The sequence below is a fragment of the Geotrypetes seraphini genome, chromosome 12 (assembly GCF_902459505.1).
Source record: "Geotrypetes seraphini chromosome 12, aGeoSer1.1, whole genome shotgun sequence".
Classification (NCBI taxonomy): domain Eukaryota; kingdom Metazoa; phylum Chordata; class Amphibia; order Gymnophiona; family Dermophiidae; genus Geotrypetes; species Geotrypetes seraphini.
Window position 1 is genome coordinate 58,844,692 of NC_047095.1, and position 18,423 is coordinate 58,863,114.

The following is an 18,423-nucleotide window of genomic DNA, read 5'->3' on the forward strand; positions in this document are numbered from 1 at the left end:
CGGTGCGGCCTACTAGAACTTTCCAAGTTCTTAGAGTGCAATCACTCTAAAATTGTCCGTACCGGGGCTCCGTCAGTGCCGTCACCCATCAGTCAAGAATATCTGCCTGCTGTCCCTGGATAACACCTGTTACGGTAAGTAACTGTGCTTTTTTGTAGTTATACAACTACATTCAAAGAGGTTTTACATACAGGTTCTTCAAGCATTTTCCCTATCTGTCCCGCTGGGCTCACAATCTATCTAATATACCTGGGGCAGTGGAGGATTAAGTGACTTGCCCAGGGTCACAAGGAGCAGCATAGGGTTTGAACCCACAACATCTCAGGGTGCTGAGGTTGTAGCTCTAACCACTGTGCCACACTCTCCAAAGAGGATAAAGGGAAGAGAGAGCAAATAAAAGTGGGAAAAGAAAACATGTGCATGAGGGAAAGAGAGAGAGAGAGTGAACCACAGAGAAAGAAGGGATGAGGGGCTTGGTAGGAGAATTCAGGGGACTGCACAGATTGAAGTAGAAATGCTGGAGTTTGGTACAGAGGAGAGTGTTGAAAGGCCACAAGCAGACGTATTGGAAGGAGAGGAGGAGGAGATGGGAAGCATAGTGAGGAAGGTGGTAGAGGAAATAGGTTGTCATGTTGTGTTTTCTGAGACACATGATAGATCCTGAAATCACCTAATACGCAGGTATGAGCATCTAGGAAAGTAAGTCTCTTCCTGTTTCCTTCACCTATTTTGTTGGTGGCACCTATCTGCATGAAAAGCACACTGGTACCTACATGACCATATATGGCACTACTAGATGTATAAGAAATCACTGAATTTCCTGGATTCCCCAAGCTAATCTTAGAGTTTGCAAATCTGGTGAGCATTGAAGTTGGCTCTACAATTTTATAGCTTAGGCTTTGGTTTAAGAAAACCCCCTCACTCACTTACCATGTACTTATAGTGCACTTATTAGTAGATTAGACTACTGTAATTCTCTGCATAATAGGGTTTACCAGCTTGCAATTAAACTTCAGTTTGTACAAAGTATGCCGATTCAATTTCTACACAATGCTAACTTGAATGTTACAACTTTGTTTCAACATCATTGGATGCCCATTTTCTACCAGGTAATTTAAGATACTGGTAGTGGTATTCAAGGCAATGCATATAGGCTTACCTGCTGCTCTTTTTAGCAATCTCATTCCACAATCCACCTCTAGATTCTTCTGCTGTTCTGATGACAGACCACTAGTAAGTCTCCCTTTCCACATGCTCCATTAAAGTCTACAAGGGATTTAGCATTTTATATATTGGCCCTACTTTTGTGGAATTCTATGCCAAAACATCACTAACTAGATTCAAGATTTCCCACAAAGCTTCCACTCCCATGTATATCTGCCTGTTTACTAAGCTACACATGTAATTGCCACCAGTTACTTAGTGAGACCACAATTGTAACTGTTTCATTTTGCAGGTGGAAATAAAAGTTAAGGATAAACAAAGCATGTCCAAATTGTTTCCCATATAAAATGCTAATATTTATTAATCACACATAAAATCAAAATAATTTAAAGCCCCAAATGGCCATGTTTTGCTCTTTCAAGGGCTGCATCAGGGGCTATTAAAAGAAAAGATGTAGTTCAGTTGTATCGCCTGATGGTAGAAGTCTGTCTGTACAAAATGTGGTGATCCTGTAAAGCCCTGGCCAAAGATAGCACTTTTTAAAACCTATATAGTATGGCCCTGATTCTCCAAAGTGCGTTCTGATTTTAGGCAGCTGTAGGCGTCCTACAGCTGTCTAATCAGCCATTATCCCAGGACAAGCAGGCAGCATATTCTTGACTGATGGGTGACGGCACCGACGGAGCCCCGGTACGGACACTTTTAGAGTGATTGCACTCTAAGAACTTGGAAAGTTCTAGAGACCGCACCGCGCATGCGCGAGTGCCTTCCCGCCCGACCCCGACGCGCGGTCCCTCAGTTTCTTAGTTTCCGCGGAGCTAAGAAGTCGCATTTTCAACGGCTGTTGAAAAATTTTTTTTCATTCGCCTTCCCGCTCGCGTAAACTTTTTCGGGTTCTTTTTACCCTTCCCTTTTTCTTTAAAAAAAAAAAAAATAATAATTCTTTCTCTTGTTTTGTCGAGTTTTCTTTATTTGACCCGGCGGGGCCTACTGCCATTATCGAGGCCTCGGCCTTCGATTTGGCAGAAGCCGTTTTTCCGTTCATGCCCCCTCAGCCCGGGTTCAAGAAGTGCCAGCGGTGTGCACGGCCTATATCCCTAACAGACCCGCATAACTGGTGCCTTCAGTGTCTGGGTCCAGAACATCAGGCCTCTACCTGCACCCGCTGTGCCACTTTGAAAAAACGGACTCTCAAGAATCGAGAGATACAGCAGAGACTGCTTTTCGGCACCGACATGTCCGATCCCGCGTCTTCGGCGCCGGTCTCGGTACCTGTTTCGTCGGCACCCACCTCATCGACGCCACGCGATACCGCGTCGGCGTCGCAGCATGCAGGTAAGCCGGCTAAGAAGCCTTCCCCGCTGGAACGTCCTCCGGTCTCCATTGCAGAGAGTCCAATCCTGCCGACCGTGAGGCGCCAGCGGAAGCGCTCCGCCCCTATTGAGGTGAGTCCCTCGACATCGGGCTCCTCATCTCCGGGGCGTCGAGCGGCACCACAGGTACCGCAGAAGAAAAAAGCGGTACCGGTGCCCTCCCTTGATGACCGCATTGCGGCCATCTTGCAGGTGCAGCTGAAGGAACAGCTCAAACAACTCCTTCCAGCTCTCCTGACACCGAGCCCTCCGGTATCGGTCCCCACTGAGCAACCGGTACCGATCGTGGAACAGTCCGTATTGTCACCATCCACTTCTTCGGTACCGGTACACTTGGCCTCATCGGCATCGATGCCTGTCCTCGCACCGGAGCCCAGGTCTCATCATCAATCGGTACAGACATCGGCTCCGGTGCGACCGATAACATCGCCCGGTACCGCGTCGGTGAGGTCGGGTAAGTCGGTACAGAAGTCCCGACACCGAGAACCATCCACTCCTGAGTCTCGGGACCGGGGTCCCCATGTTCGAGACCCAGATCTGTGGGGCGACTCTGAAGAACCTCTTCAGTCAGAAGGTGAGTGTTCATCAGAGGAAGACGAGCCTGTTCTGCAGGATATTTCCACCAAACCTGATTCCACCTCTTTCTCTTCTTTTTTAAGAGATATGTGTGAATCTCTTTCCATTCCTTTGGAGGCTGAGTCTAAAAAGTCCAAAGCTTTTTTGGACGCTCTTGATTTTGACCAGCCTCCAAAGGAATTCTTGAAACTCCCTTTACATGACATCCTTAGGGAGACCTTTTACAAGAATCTGGAGACTCCTCTTACTATCCCGGGAGCTCCCCGCAAATTGGATTCCCTTTATAAAGTAATCCCTATTCCTGGTTTCGATAAACCGCAACTCTCTCATGAGTCTCTTCTTGTAGAATCCACCCTCAAGAAGTCCTTAGGAGCTAGTGTCTATGCCTCTGTCCCTCCTGGCAGAAAGGGTAAAGCCATGGACAAATTCGGTAAGCGACTTTACCAGAATGCAATGCTTGCTAATCGTTCTGGTAACTATGCTTTTCATTTTTCGTTTTATTTAAAGCATCTCCTTACCACCATGGCTTCCTTTGAGCAGTACCTTCCTGTAGGGAATCGTGAGGCTTTCCATCAGTGCTCTTCAGCTCTTTTCCAGCTCAGGAAATTCATGGTAAGATCTATATATGACACTTTTGAGCTTACCTCGAGAGCAACAGCCATTTCTGTAGCCATGCGCCGTTTGGCTTGGCTCAGAGTCTCTGAGCTTGATGTTAATCATCAAGACCGGTTGGCTAATGCCCCATGTTTAGGGGATGAGCTGTTCGGAGATTCTATGGACTCAACGACCCAGAAGCTCTCGGCTCATGAAACCCGCTGGGATACCCTTCTTAAGACTAAGAAGAAACCTCCACCTTCACGACCATTCAGACAGCAAACGGCCTATCAGCGGCGTTTTGTGGCTCGCCCCTTGCAGCCTTCCACTCAGCAACCTAGGAGGCAGCGGCAACAGCAGCGGCAAACACCTAGGCCTCAGCAGCAACAACCAGCTAAGCAGCCTCCTCCACAAAAATCGACTCAGCCCTTTTGACTTGATACTCGAGGGCATAGCCAGCGTTCAACCATCTCCTCTCCTCCCTCAACCGATAGGAGGACGACTGTCTTTCTTTCTCAGCCGGTGGGAAGTTATCACTTCGGACCAGTGGGTCCTCAACATCATCCGCCACGGCTACTCTCTCAACTTTCACACCCTTCCGGGCCAAAGTCTACCAAAAGAGTCTGCTTTGCACACTCCTCAATCTGCCCTCCTTTGTCAGGAGGTTCAGTCCCTCCTGCTTCTGAACGCCATAGAGGAAGTTCCTCTGGACCAAAGAGGGCAAGGATTCTACTCCCGGTATTTTCTAGTCCCCAAGAAAACAGGAGACCTCAGACCTATTCTAGATCTGCGAGATCTCAACAAATGTTTGGTCAAAGAAAAATTCAAGATGCTATCTCTAGCTACGCTTTATCCTCTCCTCGATCACAACGACTGGCTATGCTCTCTCGATCTCAAAGAGGCCTACACTCACATTCCAATTCATCCGGCCTCCAGACAGTACCTTCGCTTCATGATCAATCGCTGTCATTACCAATACAGAGTGCTCCCCTTCGGTCTTGCCTCCTCTCCAAGAGTGTTCACAAAATGTCTGGTAGTGGTGGCAGCGTTTCTACGCTCCCACCACCTTCAGGTTTTTCCCTACCTGGACGATTGGTTAATCAAGGCCATTTCATCTCAGACTGTTCTTCTGGCCACCAACCAGACCATCTTTTTTCTACAACTACTGGGGTTCGAAATCAATATACCCAAGTCTCACCTTCTGCCTACGCGGAGACTTCAATTCATTGGAGCGGTACTGGACACGGTCCAGATGAGAGCCTTCTTGCCGGACAACCGTCTTCACAACCTCCAATCGCTCTGTCAGCTGGTGCTGTCCCAGCACTCCATTTCTGCAAAGCAGATGATGATTCTCTTGGGTCACATGGCCTCCACAGTTCATGTCACACCCCTGGCACGACTTCACCTGCGCACTCCTCAATGGACCCTGGCTCTCCAGTGGTCTCAAGCGACAGACTCTTGCTCACGACACATATCTGTGACATCGTCTCTTCGTCAGTCTCTGCAATGGTGGTTGATATCCTCAAATCTCTCCAGGGGCCTTCTGTTCCATCTGCCTCCTCATCATCTGGTCATCACCACCGACGCCTCCCCTTATGCATGGGGAGCTCATCTGAACGAGTTCCAAACTCAGGGCCTTTGGACTCCTCAGGAAAAGAAGCATCACATCAATTTCCTGGAACTCAGGGCAATGTTCTATGCCCTCAAGGCCTTCCAACACCTTCTATTTCCTCAAGTCCTTCTAATTTGCACAGACAACCAGGTGGCTATGTACTACATCAACAAGCAAGGGGGAACGGGCTCTCGCCTCTTATGCCAGGAAGCCCAGAGAATCTGGTCTTGGGCGTCCTCGCGCCGCTTATTCCTGAAAGCGATTTATATTCAGGGAGAACAGAACTTCTTAGCGGACAAGCTCAGCAGAGTTCTCCAACCCCACGAATGGACTCTCGACCCATCGACTCTACAGTCCATCTTTGCACAATGGGGCACTCCTCAGGTGGACCTTTTTGCAGCTCCTCACAATCATCAGTTGCCCCAATTCTGCTCCAGACTTTACTCTCCTCACCGTCTGGCAGCGGATGCGTTTCTTCTGGATTGGTCCAATCTATTCCTTTATGCTTTCCCTCCTCTGCCTCTCATGCTTCGGACCTTGTTCAAACTAAAGAGGGAACGAGCCACCATGATCCTGATTGCTCCACGGTGGCCCAGACAGCATTGGTTCTCCCTTCTACTTCAACTCAGTTCCAGGGATCCATTTCTACTTCCACTGTTTCCATCTCTGCTTACACAGGATCAGGAAACCCTCCTCCATCCCAACCTGCAGTCTCTACACCTGACAGCTTGGTTTCTCTCGGGCTGACTTCAACTGATCTTTTGTTATCTCAGCCTGTTCGCTCCATCCTGGACGCCTCCAGGAAACCAGCCACTCTACAATGTTACCATCAAAAGTGGACGAGGTTTTCTTCTTGGTGCCTCCTACATCATCATGACCCCAAGTCTCTTGCAGTGGAACCTCTATTGGATTATCTGCTTTCTCTGTCTACTTCTGGTCTCAAGTCTACTTCCATCAGAGTTCATCTCAGTGCCATTACGGCCTTTCATGAGCCGGTCCAGGGGAAACTCCTTTCAGCTCATCCCCTGGTCTCCAGATTCATGCGAGGTCTTTTCAATCTGAAACCACCTCTCAAAACACCTCCGGTGATCTGGGATCTGAACGTGGTTCTTTCCGCCTTGATGAAGCCTCCATTTGAACCCTTGGCTACTGCCTCTTTCAAGTTTCTCACTTGGAAGGTACTTTTTCTTGTTGCTCTCACCTCTGCCAGGAGGGTCAGTGAGCTCCATGCACTAGTTTCTGATCCACCTTTCACTGTCTTTCATCACGACAAGGTGGTTCTCCGTACACATCCAAAGTTTCTCCCTAAGGTTGTTTCTGAGTTCCATCTCAACCAATCTATTGTACTACCTGTTTTTTTCCCTAAACCTCACTCTCATTCCGGGGAACAGGCTCTTCATACTTTGGACTGTAAGCGGGCTTTAGCTTACTATTTAGACCGTACTAAGCCCCACAGATCATCTCCCCAACTTTTTCTGTCCTTTGATCCTAATAAATTGGGACGTCCTGTTTCTAAGCGTACGCTATCTAATTGGCTTGCTGCGTGCATTTCATTCTGCTATGCTCAGTCCGGACTGACACTGGAAGGTTCTGTCACGGCACATAGAATTAGAGCTATGGCAGCATCTGTAGCTTTCCTCCGTTCCACGCCCATTGAGGAAATCTGCAAAGCTGCTACGTGGTCCTCAGTCCATACTTTTACATCTCATTATTGTCTGGATGCTTTCTCCAGACGGGATGGACATTTCGGCCAATCTGTTTTGCAAAATTTGTTTTCCTAATGGCCAACCTTCCCTCCATCCCTCTTTTTGTTAGCTTAGAGGTCACCCATCAGTCAAGAATATGCTGCCTGCTTGTCCTGGGATAAAGCACAGTTACTTACCGTAACAGGTGTTATCCAGGGACAGCAGGCAGATATTCTTGCGTCCCACCCACCTCCCCGGGTTGGCTTCTTAGGTGGCTTATCTTAACTGAGGGACCGCGCGTCGGGGTCGGGCGGGAAGGCACTCGCGCATGCGCGGTGCGGTCTCTAGAACTTTCCAAGTTCTTAGAGTGCAATCACTCTAAAAGTGTCCGTACCGGGGCTCCGTCGGTGCCGTCACCCATCAGTCAAGAATATCTGCCTGCTGTCCCTGGATAACACCTGTTACGGTAAGTAACTGTGCTTTCGGGATGCACGTTTTTTAAAAAAATGCTCCCCAGGCAGGCCGCCTCTGGGAGCCTAGGGAGGCCCGCAAGATGCCTAAGCTCGCCTAAGGGCCTTAGGCGGGCCTTAGGCGAACCTAGGCGGCCCTACGCGTCTCCCTAGTAGAGGAAGAGACACTTAAAATGTAGGCCAGCAAAATGCTGGTCTACATTGTAAGTAGATGCGGCCGCTATACTTATGGCAGCAAGGGATCTCCCTGCTGCAATAAGTATAGCGGCCGCGGCCGCCTGTCCCATCGCCGACAGGAGGATGCCCAATCCTCCTGCCGGAACCCCCCTGGAATCCCCCTCCCCCCAAACTGGTAATCGCCGACAGGAGGATGCCCAATCCTCCTGCCGGAAAGCCCGACGACCCCTCCCTCCCCCAACTAACCTTTACATGTTGGTCGGCTGGACGGGTCTTGCTGCTGTCCAGCCGACGGGCCCGCCTCGTGGAAATGAGACGGGCTCGCCCCTTCCCGGCCCATCCCCGCTAAATCTAAGGCCTGATTGGCCCAGGCTAGGCACCTCTGTAAACTGCTCTGAACTGCTTGTGGTATTGCGGTATACAAAATAAAGTTATTATTATTATTATTATCTCCACATGGAGTGAATATTCACTTGTAAATAGAAGCTCTCTAAAATTGGTTATTCACATATGGATTTTTTTCTAAAATAATGTCCTGTAAGGGTAATTCTGCAGTATAACAGGGCACCCATTCTAGAAACTGGTTATGGTCTTGGTAAGGCAGAAAAAATTACACAAAGGTTGAGGAAAACCGAGAGCATCTTTACTTGTGTTTAAATGTTGCCTTACTTTGTGACACCAGGTTTCGCTACTGTAGTGCTCACAAAATTGGAACTGTCTAAGATAGAATTCATTATTTTAAATTGGTTTGGTGGGATATCAAATTTAATAAATTATAATAGGCTTAAAGTAGACAATTCTATGAAGAAAACGGGCACTTGTTCTTTTTTGGAATACCAGTGCAAATGACCAAAAATGCATATTCATTAAGGCATGGTCATTTACATCAGCCCTAGCACTAATGTAAATCATAGCATTTTATAATTTATGTTTCTGCTTGTGCATTCTGGCTCTGTTCACACCCACGGGCAAAGTATGTGCCATCAAATTACGGTGCATGTTTTTATTTCTAGTCAGTATTCTATAACGGGTCATTTGCATGTGGAAGTGTCTGGAATACCATTTATATGCTTTTCTGCTGCCTAAAACTAGCCAGCTCCATTGTACAATTATTCTCCATTCCCCCACCTCACAATATTCCCTCTAAGGATTGGCCAGGTGCGTGCAAATTTTTTCTCATGTGGATGACAGGTTCTAAACTTTTTTTTTCGTATGAGCAACAAGTTCTAAAAATCAACAATTTTTCAGATTTGCAAGTATTTTTGTAAGCAGCCATGTAAAATCTGTGAGAACACTTCTAGAATGTATGAGCAATTGCTCACGTGCTCAGCTTAGAGGGAACAATGCCCCCTACATGTCTTGAATGACTGTATAAACAGCTGATATTACATACCCACATATGAATTCAGATGCTCTTTTAAACAGTGCTTCCTAAATGAATAGCATTGTTGAATAACTATTTGATTTTGAAGACATGGACTACATGTGTGATTATCAACCTCCTTATGTTTCTGAATTATTTTCTGTAAAATTTCTGTAATCCTCGTTTGTTAATGTTTGATCTTCTTCCTTTCTTAATACAACTGTGAACTCCTCTGCACGATGGATTCTCACTTTCCATGTCAGAGAGAGCAGACTTCGTAAATGTATTAGAAGTGCAAAGCTTGATTAAGGGTTCAAATTGTGAATTTAGGATATCTAAAAGACTGGGTGTATATTAACAAGAGGCTCAGTAAATAAGAAGCACCTTTTTCTTATAGTTTGTAAAAACTGCTACTCCTGTTTTAATTTAATTTGATTATCTTGATGGACAATTTATGTATTTGACGTTTTCAGTGCAGTAGCCAGCCTGGCACCAGGAGGTCCTGCTGTCTCTGGGCAGCTGAGTCATCTTTACGTGCATTGTAATGAGCATTAATTGGATCTGCGTATTCAGACAAGAACAGAGGCCTTTCATGGGTTTGGGGTTAATTAGCAAGAAGCTCAAACATGCCTAATGAATTAAAAATGAAAGATGCACGAGGGACCCTTGTTTTGAAACACAAGGATACAGAGCAGAAGAAGCAGTTTGTAAATAGGGTCTAATAGTATTTAGAAAGGAAAGGGAATTGAATTTGATATGCTGTACTGTCTTTCTGTGGTTACAGCCAAGGTTGTTTACATACTCAATAAGGTACTAATATATGCCTGGGGCAATGGAGTGTTAAGTGACTTGCCCAGAGTCACAAGGATTTGCAGTAGGATCAGCAGAACAGAAATGAAATGGCCTAATAGGTGGCACAGTAGTACATTCTTATAACATAGATGTGATACTCAGTGTCAGCAGAGGGGGGATGTATCACTGGAAACATACAGACAGACAAAATGGATAAGACAAAAGCATTATTTGTTTATTGAAAGCTTCTGTATCGCTACTAATGACTGGGAAGTCAATTCAGAGCGGTTTACATGAGCTTCTGAAAAGGTATTATAATCCAGAGTTAGCGTTTTTTTGTGGATAAATAAAAGTGGGTGGTTAGACGGAGAGTAAATTATATTTTAGGGCTTCCCAAATTGTGAGTCAAGACCCCAGATGAGGGTCATGACCTGGGCAGGTCCGCCATAGAGATGTCATCAGCTTACACCTCCAGGTGATTTTTTGCTTTCTATGGCCATACAAATAAGGTTAGAAGCACAGAAAGTTTGCTATATGCTGCTTTAGTACTCTGGCCATTTTGGTTGAGGGCCTTGAAATTACTCACGCAATGCTGGTTCAAGCAAATGCGTTACAGGATGTGTACTTTTAAATATCTTTATTCATTTTCAAGCTTTCATCAAGTGTACAAATATCAAAACAGTAACATGGTAAACATCACTTGATATTCTTAATATTATATCGTACAATACATATATTTAACCCTCTCCCCTCCCATCAAACCCATTAGTATTTTCTAAAATGATCAATAAAATATAATACCCTCCCCCCTCCCTACAATAGCTGGTGTATACTTCAATAGAAAAATGGCGTTTAATCATTACAAAAGGATGTTAATAGCTCCCAAATTTTAATAAAGTTCTTATAATTTCCATGTTGTATAGCTAATGATCTTTCCATTCTGTACATGTGACATAATGAATTCCACCAAAAATTAAAATTGAGTCTACTATGATCTTTCCAATTATTAGTGATATGTTGAATGGCGACTCCAGTCATGATCAATAAAAGGATGTTATTATGTGAAGATAATTGACTCTCTTTTCTCATAGACATTCCAAATAGTACTGTATCATAAGACAATGCCACGTGGTTTTCCAATAAACAATTTACAGTGGTGCCTCGCATAACGGACGCCTCGCACAGCGAACGCTGCGCACAACGAACTTCTTGTCTTGATTCGTACAACGGACTTCGTTTCACACAACGAAGTCGCCCGAGGGGCCCGGGGGGGGCGGAACTACTCTCGCCGCTTCCTAATGTGAGCCGGGAACAGCAGCACCCTCCTGTCTGAATGCAGTGTTCCATCATCTCCCTCCACCTCACCTTAGATGCCGAGTTTTCCGGCTTTCTTTTTCGGCCAGCCACACACTTTCAAAGAGCAGCACATGCGCAGATGCTCTGTTGTTCAATCTTCTCCTCTGACGCAACCGGAAACAGGAAGTTGCAGGAGAGGAGAACATTGATCAACTCCAGCAGCTGCGCGTGCACAGCTTTTTGAAAGCGTGCGGCTGGGTGAAAAAGAAAGCTGGCAAACTCTGCATATAAGGTGAGGTGGAGGGAGGGAAATGGCGGAACGCTGCGATCGGGCGGGTAGGGCTGCAGAACGAATTATTTTGTTTTACATGTATTCTTATGGGAAAACAGGGCTGCAGAACGAATTATTTTGTTTTACATGTATTCTTATGGGAAAACGCGTTTCACACAACGAACTTTTCGCATAACAAACTTGCTCCTGGAACGAATTAAGTTCGTTGTGTGAGGCACCACTGTACTTGATCCCATATTGAGTTCCAAAAGGCTAAGATATAAGGACAATGAAACAAAAGATGGTCTAAAGTCCCTACTTTTAAGTGCTTTGTGTGTTGCTACGTTAACTTTTCTTGACCCTAAAATAATTGGTGAGACATAGCACTGTGTATCATCTTATCTAGCAGAGGACTGGTCACTATGGGAACAATCCTATATATTGATATCCCAATGCAGAGCAGAGCGTTCTATTCTATAATTTCATCTGCGTGCCCAGGTTCTGTTACAGAATACTTGCATAACCTGGTATTGGCACACTTAAAATGTGAATACCCACAGTGTGTGCATGTGAATGTGGTAAGGGTGTGCATAACTTACCGTATTCTTTAAGTTAAGTGCATAAGTGAGGGATACCCCCTCCTTTGCATTTTATACACTGAAGTGGCCCTTATAGAATGGTGCTTAGGGCACTTATACACACAAGGGTCAATTAACCCTGCATTGATATATATCCCTGAACTTTGTTGTGACTTTGGCCATGCATTAGGCATGTGTTGTCCTGCAGTAACAACCAAAACAAAATGGAGATTGCCTCACCGGGAACAAATTTACTCCTTCCATAACGTATAATCCCTGTGATCTTTGTAAAAAATGTATACAGTACACTATTACATTTGTACTTTTTTATGCTTCTAATTACATTGTCTACTAATGTTTTTTGCAGCCCCTTTACCTATGGATGACATAGAAAAAATGGCAAAAGACTGCATGAAAGAGGACGAGGAAGAAGAAGAGGAGGACGAAGATTTGGAGCAAGATGAAGATTTGTTGGTATGTTTGCAATTTCTCATCATAGTCTGCTTGAATTGGTAGTTTATAGGGAAGAGCCCTCCCAGCCATGGCAGTATACCATAGTGGATTAAGCATAGAGTTGTGAGCTTGATCGCCCCAGTCCATCACTCAGGGGCACAGTTATCAACGTCCTACCAGTAAGACATATTATTTTACCCAGGGCTGTGGAGTCAGTACACCAAACCTTCAACTCTAGCTCAGATAACTCTCTATTTTTCTACTGTTTGACTGATTATTACTGACATTAAGCTTTAAAGTTTTGTACAGGATCTAAAGTACAAGTAAATATAAATTATATTTACAAATACTTTAGATTCAGGACAATATATATAATATATATATATATATATATATATATATATATATATATATATAATAATTCCATATATGGAATTTACCATATTTCATAATGTAAGTTTTTATTTTGAAGCTGTCTTCATTTTTACCATCTCCAATGCCACAGTCCTGATTTTTACCACTGACTTGTGCTATTTTAGCACAAATCTCATTTTATGCAATGACACCTAGGGCTCCTTTTACGAAGGCGTGTTAGGGTCTTAATGCGCGGAATAGTACGCATGCTAGCCGCTACCACCTCCTCTTGAGCAGGCAGTAGTTTTTCAGCTAGCGCACGCTATAGCGTGCGCTAATCCAGTGTGTGTGCTAAATACTAGCGCACCTTCGTAAAAGGAGCCTCTAACTGGGATTAAACGTAAAATAATATGTCTTAACGGTAACCCATATCAATCAGGGGCAAGCCACTTCACTTTAGACTTAAGATTATGAGCATTATACAGCTGTAGTATATTTTAATTATGTTATGAAAGGACTGTGTATAAATTTCTCTGAGTATTGACTGTTAGAATTAATGCTATCTGTTTCTACTTGTCCTGGTTTGTTTTGACATTTTATGTATGTAACCATTTTGTAAACCGTTTTGATATAAAACGGAATAGAATTTTTTTAAATAAATAAATAAAAATATTGAATTCGTTTCTCTCTTATAAAATATCAATTTGGTTATGTTCTGATTTTAATTAATGTTTTTAAGATGCTCCTTTTTCCCCCAAAGCATTTGGTGTTGTGTGCATATATTTATTTTATGAAATAACCTAAGCTAATATAGGAAATCTTAACTTGTCTATTTGTGACTAAAACAATGCAGGATTCAAGGAATATTAAAATTGTGGGAAGTGGCTATTGATTTGAAGAAGAAAATACTGGCAGAAAAAGGTTTTTTTTTGTAACAGAAAAAGTCTACAAATAAGAGAGCTGCTAAGTTGCACTTCTTTAAAGCAAGGCCTGACAAATCCTGGTTATAGCAATGCCTGAGATTGTCAAACCCTATAGCAGAAGCTGTGGCCACAGCAAGATCATTAGTTTGCTTCTGTGTAGCACTATTTGGCTCCTAGTGAGTTTGAGCTGCATAGTGCTGAATTTTCACACTGATCTCTGAAGACCAGGGTCAGAGTTTAGGTACCAGGTAAGTCAAACTTAGTGAGAAATAAATGATGTAACCAAGACAACAACTTTTCTGGTAGTAGTGGGCAGGGTGGTGGTGGTAGAAGGAGTTAGTACCAACCTATTGCAGAGATGAGGAGATTAGCTGGGTGAGGAGTAATTGGATAGAGGGTGGATGGAGGCCAGGTGGGGGGTCAATTTGACATGGCTGCTGGGGATAGAGTGGACCAACTGAAATTAAATGCCTAACCTTAATGAGGCTCCAGAATATTGATGTCAATTTCAAATAGTTCCAGAACTGCTAATGCTACTATAAAAAATGTTCTAGATATACTTATTTTTTAAAATTTATCTCATGATAAATTTATCATGACCCTTGATAAAGCACAACAGTGTGAAACATGTCAGGTCATCCTCTCCCGGGTCACACTTGTTAAGCTAAGTGCTTGGAAAAATATAAAGCATTATAACGTATATCTAAAAGAGATATTTATTGAAAATATTTATTGAAAGCATCTAATATAATAAAGAGCTAGCCGCGCATGCGCACTCCTATTTGCGTGTTCTGTGCGCTGTAGGTCTGTGGCCTAAGGAGTGCGCATGCGCGCTAATACGTCACCAGCCTATCGCCTCCACAAGCCGGACCGCAGCCAGACGAAGTTCTCCGTTTCTCCTGCCGCCGCCGCCGATCTCCGTTTCTCCTTTGCCGCCCACCCCCTTCTTTTCCCGCGGGCCCGAATGGCGATTCCAGCAGCGTGTACATCAGTCTCCTCACGCTGTTTCGGGCCCTTCTACTCTGATTTGCTCTGCCGCGTCTCTGATGATGTCATCAGGGACGTGCCAGAGTAAATCAGGGCAGTAGAAGGGCCCGAAGCAGCGTGTGGAGACTGATGCAAGCGCTGCTGGAATCACCACCTTTGTAGTCCGGCCCGCGGGAAGGGAAAGGGGGGAGTAGAGGAAACGCTAATGCTGCTGCACAGGGAACTGGTGGGAGGGGGAGGGGAAGGGAATGCTGCTTTGGACGGACAGACAGACAGAGAGAGGAAGGGAAACACAAAGAAAATAAGAAATACACAGGGGCAGGTGCTCAGGGAACTGGTGTGGGGGGAGGGAAATGGAGGGGGATGGAATGCTGCTTTGGACAGACAGAGAGAGGAAGGGAAACACAAAGAAAATAAGAAAGACACAGGGGCAGGTGCACAGGGAACTGGTGTGGGGGGAGGGAAATGGAGGGGGATGGAATGCTGCTTTGGACAGACAGAGAGAGGAAGGGAAACACAAAGAAAATAAGAAAGACACAGGGGCAGGTGCACAGGGAACTGGTGTGGGGGGAGGGAAATGGAGGGGGATGGAATGCTGCTTTGGACAGACAGACAGAGGGAGGAAGGGAGACAGAAAGGAAAGAAGAAAGACACAGAGTCAGGGAGATACACAGAAAGACAGACAGGCAAAGAGGGCCAGGGACAGAGACAGACAGAAAGGACAGCGGGAGCCGCGTCAGGAGGGGTGCGGGATGCGGCAGTGGGAACTTTTCCAATGGGTGCAACTGGGCAGCTGTCGGGAACCTCTGATCAGGGGCAGAGCAAGGTAAGAGTATCATAGGGATAAGAAGGAGGAGGGAGGATAAAAAAGGAAGGGATGCCTACTGCTGGACAGGGGGAGAAGGAAAGAGATGCTGATGGACAGGGGAGGTGAAGAAAAAGGAACGGAGGACTAATGTTGGACAGAGGGAGAAGGAAAGAGGTGCTGCTGGACAGGGGGGAGGTAAAACAAAGGGAGAAGGGCTGCTGCTGCATAAGGAGAGCAGTGAAGGGGTGGTGGTGGACCCAGTGGAGGTAAAAGGAAGGGGAAATGGACAGGGGAAGCAGGCAAGGGGTGGTGATGGACAGCCAAGGAAAAAGAAAGGCAGAAAGAAAGAAAGTGGCTAAGGAGAGAGAGAGAAAAAAAGACACACACACACATATGTTCTAGCACCCGTTAATGTAACGGGCTTAAAGACTAGTGAAGTATAAAGTAATATCTCCCGGAGCCCAATTTGCCTAGTATATAAATAATAAGATGAGTAAACGTTATGCTGTAAGAAAATTATTAAGTGGCCAATGATGCAGAGCCATGTAATTCTTCCCGCTATAAAATTCTAATTAGCGGTGGAGTGGTGGGTCTAAGGCCATGAGATAAATTTTTAAAAATATAAGTATATAGTAACCTTAATAAGGGTCATAGAAACATGATGGCAGATAAAGGCCAAATGGCCCATCCAGTCTACCCATCCACAGTAACCTTCATCTCTTCCTCTCTTTAAGAGATCCCACATGTCTATCCTACACTTCCTTGAATTCAGACATAGTCTCTGTCTCCACCACCTCCTCCGGAGACTGTTCCACACATCTACCACCCTTTCTTTAGATTACTCCGGAGCCTGTCACCTCTTAACTTTGTCCTATGCCCAGAGCTTCCTTTCAATTGAAAGAGACTCGACTCATGCGCATTTACGCCACATAGGTATTTAAACATCTCAATCATATCTCCCCTTACCCGCCTTTCTTCCAAAGTATACAGATTGAGATCTTTCCCCATATGATTTGTTTATTGCTTAGATAGTAAAGCCAGTTGATGCTGGAATAGAGGTTATTTGTGACTTCAGAAACTCTGGCCTTGCAGGGTAATTTAAAAAATGGAATTGAAAAATGAATGGAAAAATCTTACTACTCAGTCCAGTTTGGAATTTTTATGTTTTCAGGCGGACTTTCTGGGTCACTAGGCCGCACAGTGGTATAAATCTATTAGTGATTTGGTAAAAAAAAAAAACCTAAAAATGGTCTGAGAGATATTTGGAGCATTGAGATTAAGCATCAGATTTCAGCATCTCAATGGCCACAAATTTGGTCTTGGAGAATGAGATGTACAATGTCAGCGTCTATGAGACAAATATGTTTTTTTTGTTACATAGAGCTTTTTGGACCCCAGTTAGATTACAAAAGTTAAATAGTTCCTTGTCCAATAGATGCTGGCATTGTAAATTGGAGATAGGGACTTTGGACCATCTGTTATTCTTCTGTCCCCATATCTTAGCCTTTTGGAACTCAATCTGGGATCAAATAAATTGTTTATTGGAAAACCATGTAGTGTTATCTTATGATACTGTGATATTTGGAATGTATATGAGAAAAAAGAGTCAGATATCATCGAGTAATAATAAACTTTTAATGATCATGACTGGAGTTGCCATCCAACATATTACTAATAACTGGAAAGATCATACTAGATTGAACTTTAATTTTTGGTGGAATTCATTATGCCACATATATAGAATGGAAAGATCAATAGCGATACAAAATGGAAATTATAATAATTTTATTAAAATTTGGGAGCCATTGACATCTTTTTGTCATGATTAAATGCCATTTTTCTATTAGTCATACTACAAATAGTAATGGGAGGGGGGAGGGATACAAATATAGGTTTCTTATTATGAATGAAGAGATTTGAGGGAGGGTGGGGAGAGGGTTACATTTGTATGTTTAGATTATAATGATAAGATATGCAAGTGCTCTGATTAATTGTGTTTGTTATGATGCGTTGTACACTTGATGAAAGTTTTAAAAATGAATAAAGAATAAAAAAAATTAAAAAAATATTTTCACTGAGATTCCAAGAGCAATGTGGTTTATGGTTTATTTATGCTTGATATACCACATTTTCCAGCAGATGGAACAATGCAGTGTACAATAATAAAACTGAGCATGGTGGGTGCTATTTTTTCTTCATTATTTCATGAAATAAACTCATGCTTGAGACCTAGTTATGCATGGTGCTGAAATTATTTATCCAGGCAGAGCTACAGGAAGTTGTGGGTGAAGATGCAGAGGAAGAAGGAAGCCATTCAGAACCTGCATCCGTGACAATGCCAGTCACTGTTACAGAGAACCTTCTCACCTCAGCTTTGGTAGAAGAAAATGTTCAGATTCAGGTACGTTGGAATATCACTAAATGCAGAAGTATCTTAACATTTTTAGATCATTTGTCAAAAATTGGATAGGTCAGTATTCAGTTGCTACAGTCAACGTTTCTGTTGTGGTCAAAAATATCTGGATATCCAGACAATGGCAAGCACTGAATATCTGGATAAGGAAGTCAGCACTGGGACTTGCTGGGATGACTTAGGATGGTCTTTTATCTATCCTATACTACCTAAGTAGCAGATTGAATATTGTCACTGGTAAAGCATATGCCCACTTAAAGGTATGTTAGTCAGTTGCACTCAGATATAGTAACAAAACACACACACAAAAATGACCCTTCTAGAATCCCAACCAGTTCTGAAGTATGCACCTGATTGGCTGCTGCGAGTTCTTGCAAGTCGAGAACTTGCAGCAGCCAATTGGCCAGCGGTCTCGAATGACATGGGAAAGCAGGAAGATTGCTTCTGCTCCGTACACCGGCTGGCCACATGGGACCCAAAAGATATGTGGGGGAGGTGGGAGGGAGATGTGGATATCCAATTTCGGCAGGCACA

General features: G+C 44.1%; 1 protein-coding gene across 2 annotated transcripts in view; it reads left to right on the forward strand.

Annotated features, from left to right (window-relative positions):
* CC2D1B (coiled-coil and C2 domain containing 1B) overlaps positions 1–18,423 on the forward strand; it is a 154,860-nt gene that overhangs the window by 28,202 nt on the left and 108,235 nt on the right. For both annotated transcript variants that reach the window (XM_033916368.1, XM_033916367.1), the window contains 2 exons: positions 12,319–12,425; positions 17,740–17,877. In XM_033916368.1, coding sequence (XP_033772259.1) covers positions 12,319–12,425; positions 17,740–17,877 — 245 coding nt within the window. The remainder of the gene's footprint in view (positions 1–12,318; positions 12,426–17,739; positions 17,878–18,423) is intronic.